Below are 1,716 nucleotides of genomic sequence, written 5' to 3'. Positions count from 1 at the left end.
GAGTGAGAGAGAGACAGAGACAGAGAGAGACAGAGACAGAGAGAAAGGAAGAGACAGAGAAAGACAGAGAGAAAGGGAGAGACAGAGAGAGAAAATGAAAAAAAAAAACCCCATCTTTCTTCTACACCATTAAGAACGTCATCCCAACTTTCCTTCAAAGAAAGCTCTGTGTTATTTTGTTTTGTTTTTATTTCTGCTTGTTTGAGTTTTTCGAGAAGTTAATTTTTAGTATCCGTTTTTCCTTTCTAATGTCGTATTTTAAGTTGAAAGAAGAGCAAATACGTTGTTTTGTTTCAGTTTTAGTTTTTGTGTTTTTTTACTTTCTTTTTCCCCCTTTCTAATGTCGTAATTTAAGTTGAAAGAAGAGCAAATAACGTTGAGAAAAGCTGACATTAATTAGAATGTCGTTGAATAATGAATGCTTGTAAAACTTGGCTGTGGGTGGAGTGAGCGATAGTGCCGGGCGGCTAGGTTCCCGATTATTGAAAGCTGGGAATCGGAGGAATCGACTCCGAACTCGGTTAATTACTTTCTAACGACAAATGCAGTTTTTGGGACACCTGAATAGACATAAGGGTCTTGGACATCTAGCTCTCACTGGCAAAATTGAGGGCAAGCGAGGCAGGGGTAGGCCCAGAACAACATACTTGGGAAACCTAAACAAATGGGTAACTTGGAAAGATCAGGGAAACATGGCTTTTTTTAGAGCATCCGAGAAAAGGAAGGAATGGAAAACCATGATCGCCGATGTCTGTCGTAGATCTGGCACTGGATGGTAATGATGATGATGATGATGATGATGATGATGATGATGATGATGATGATGATGATGTGATTTCTTACGGTGGTTACCTAATTGGCTCCAAACATCTTCAGGATTTAGGATAACCTTGATTTCGGAACACTACAAAGTATCAACTTTTGTTTTTCAATTAATGTGAATTCTGGTTTTTTTTTAAAAGAAGATCCTTTGGTATTCATAAAAAGGAGGCCGTACTTTTCTTCCGTAGCATTGATCGTGGTAAGCGGTTCCGGTGTGGTTTGCTTCTTCTTTCCTATCAAACACCTATCGTCCTTATCTCCCCTCCTTCTTTCCTATCAAACATCTATCGTCCTTATCTCCCCTCCTTCTTTCCTATCAAACACCTATCGTCCTTATCTCTCCTCCTTCTTTCCTATCAAACATCTATCGTCCTTATCTCCCCTCCTTCTTTTTTGTGTTTGTTACTCTCTTGTAACACCTCTAATCTTCGGCACTTCTATGACCTTATTGTGTTGCAAGTGCCGTAAAACTCTTACTAAAACTAACGTACCATCCTCCTAAATCACCAGTTAATAATGTTATTCCGTACCCGCACTCTTACTAAAACTAACATACTATCCTCCTAAATCACCAGTTAATAATGATTTTTGTGTAACCCCCCCCCCTCCCCTCTTTCCACTCACACACAGACAAGTGACGAGCGTCCACTGGAGCCGGTGCCTGTCCGCGGAGAGCGGCGCGGCCTGCCACCTGTGTGTGGTCCATCAGCACACCGTCACCGTGTGGAGGGTCAGCGGCGCCCTGCCCAAGCTCAGCTTCAAACAGGTCCGCAAGATCAACGTCAGGCCCATCGCTCAGGGTGAGGAGTCGTCAGTTGTTGTTGGGTGGTGGTGGTGGTGATGTTGTTATTGTTATTGCATGTTTGTGTGTGAGTATTCGTGTGTGTGTATGGG

The 1,716-nt window shown here is 42.4% G+C and overlaps 1 protein-coding gene across 1 annotated transcript in view; it reads left to right on the top strand.

Annotated features, from left to right (window-relative positions):
* The window catches only part of LOC101853069 (WD repeat and coiled-coil-containing protein), a gene marked incomplete in the record, with an annotated part of 59,255 nt that overhangs the window by 35,479 nt on the left and 22,060 nt on the right, over window positions 1–1,716 (top strand). Inside the window, 1 exon segment of the mRNA XM_013079714.2 lies at window positions 1,453–1,622. Coding sequence (XP_012935168.1) covers window positions 1,453–1,622 — 170 coding nt within the window.

The sequence above is a fragment of the Aplysia californica genome, unplaced genomic scaffold, assembly GCF_000002075.1.
Source record: "Aplysia californica isolate F4 #8 unplaced genomic scaffold, AplCal3.0 scaffold00061, whole genome shotgun sequence".
Taxonomy (NCBI): domain Eukaryota; kingdom Metazoa; phylum Mollusca; class Gastropoda; order Aplysiida; family Aplysiidae; genus Aplysia; species Aplysia californica.
The sequence above is the reverse complement of the archived record's forward strand: the minus strand, read 5'-3'. Positions and strand labels throughout refer to the sequence as shown.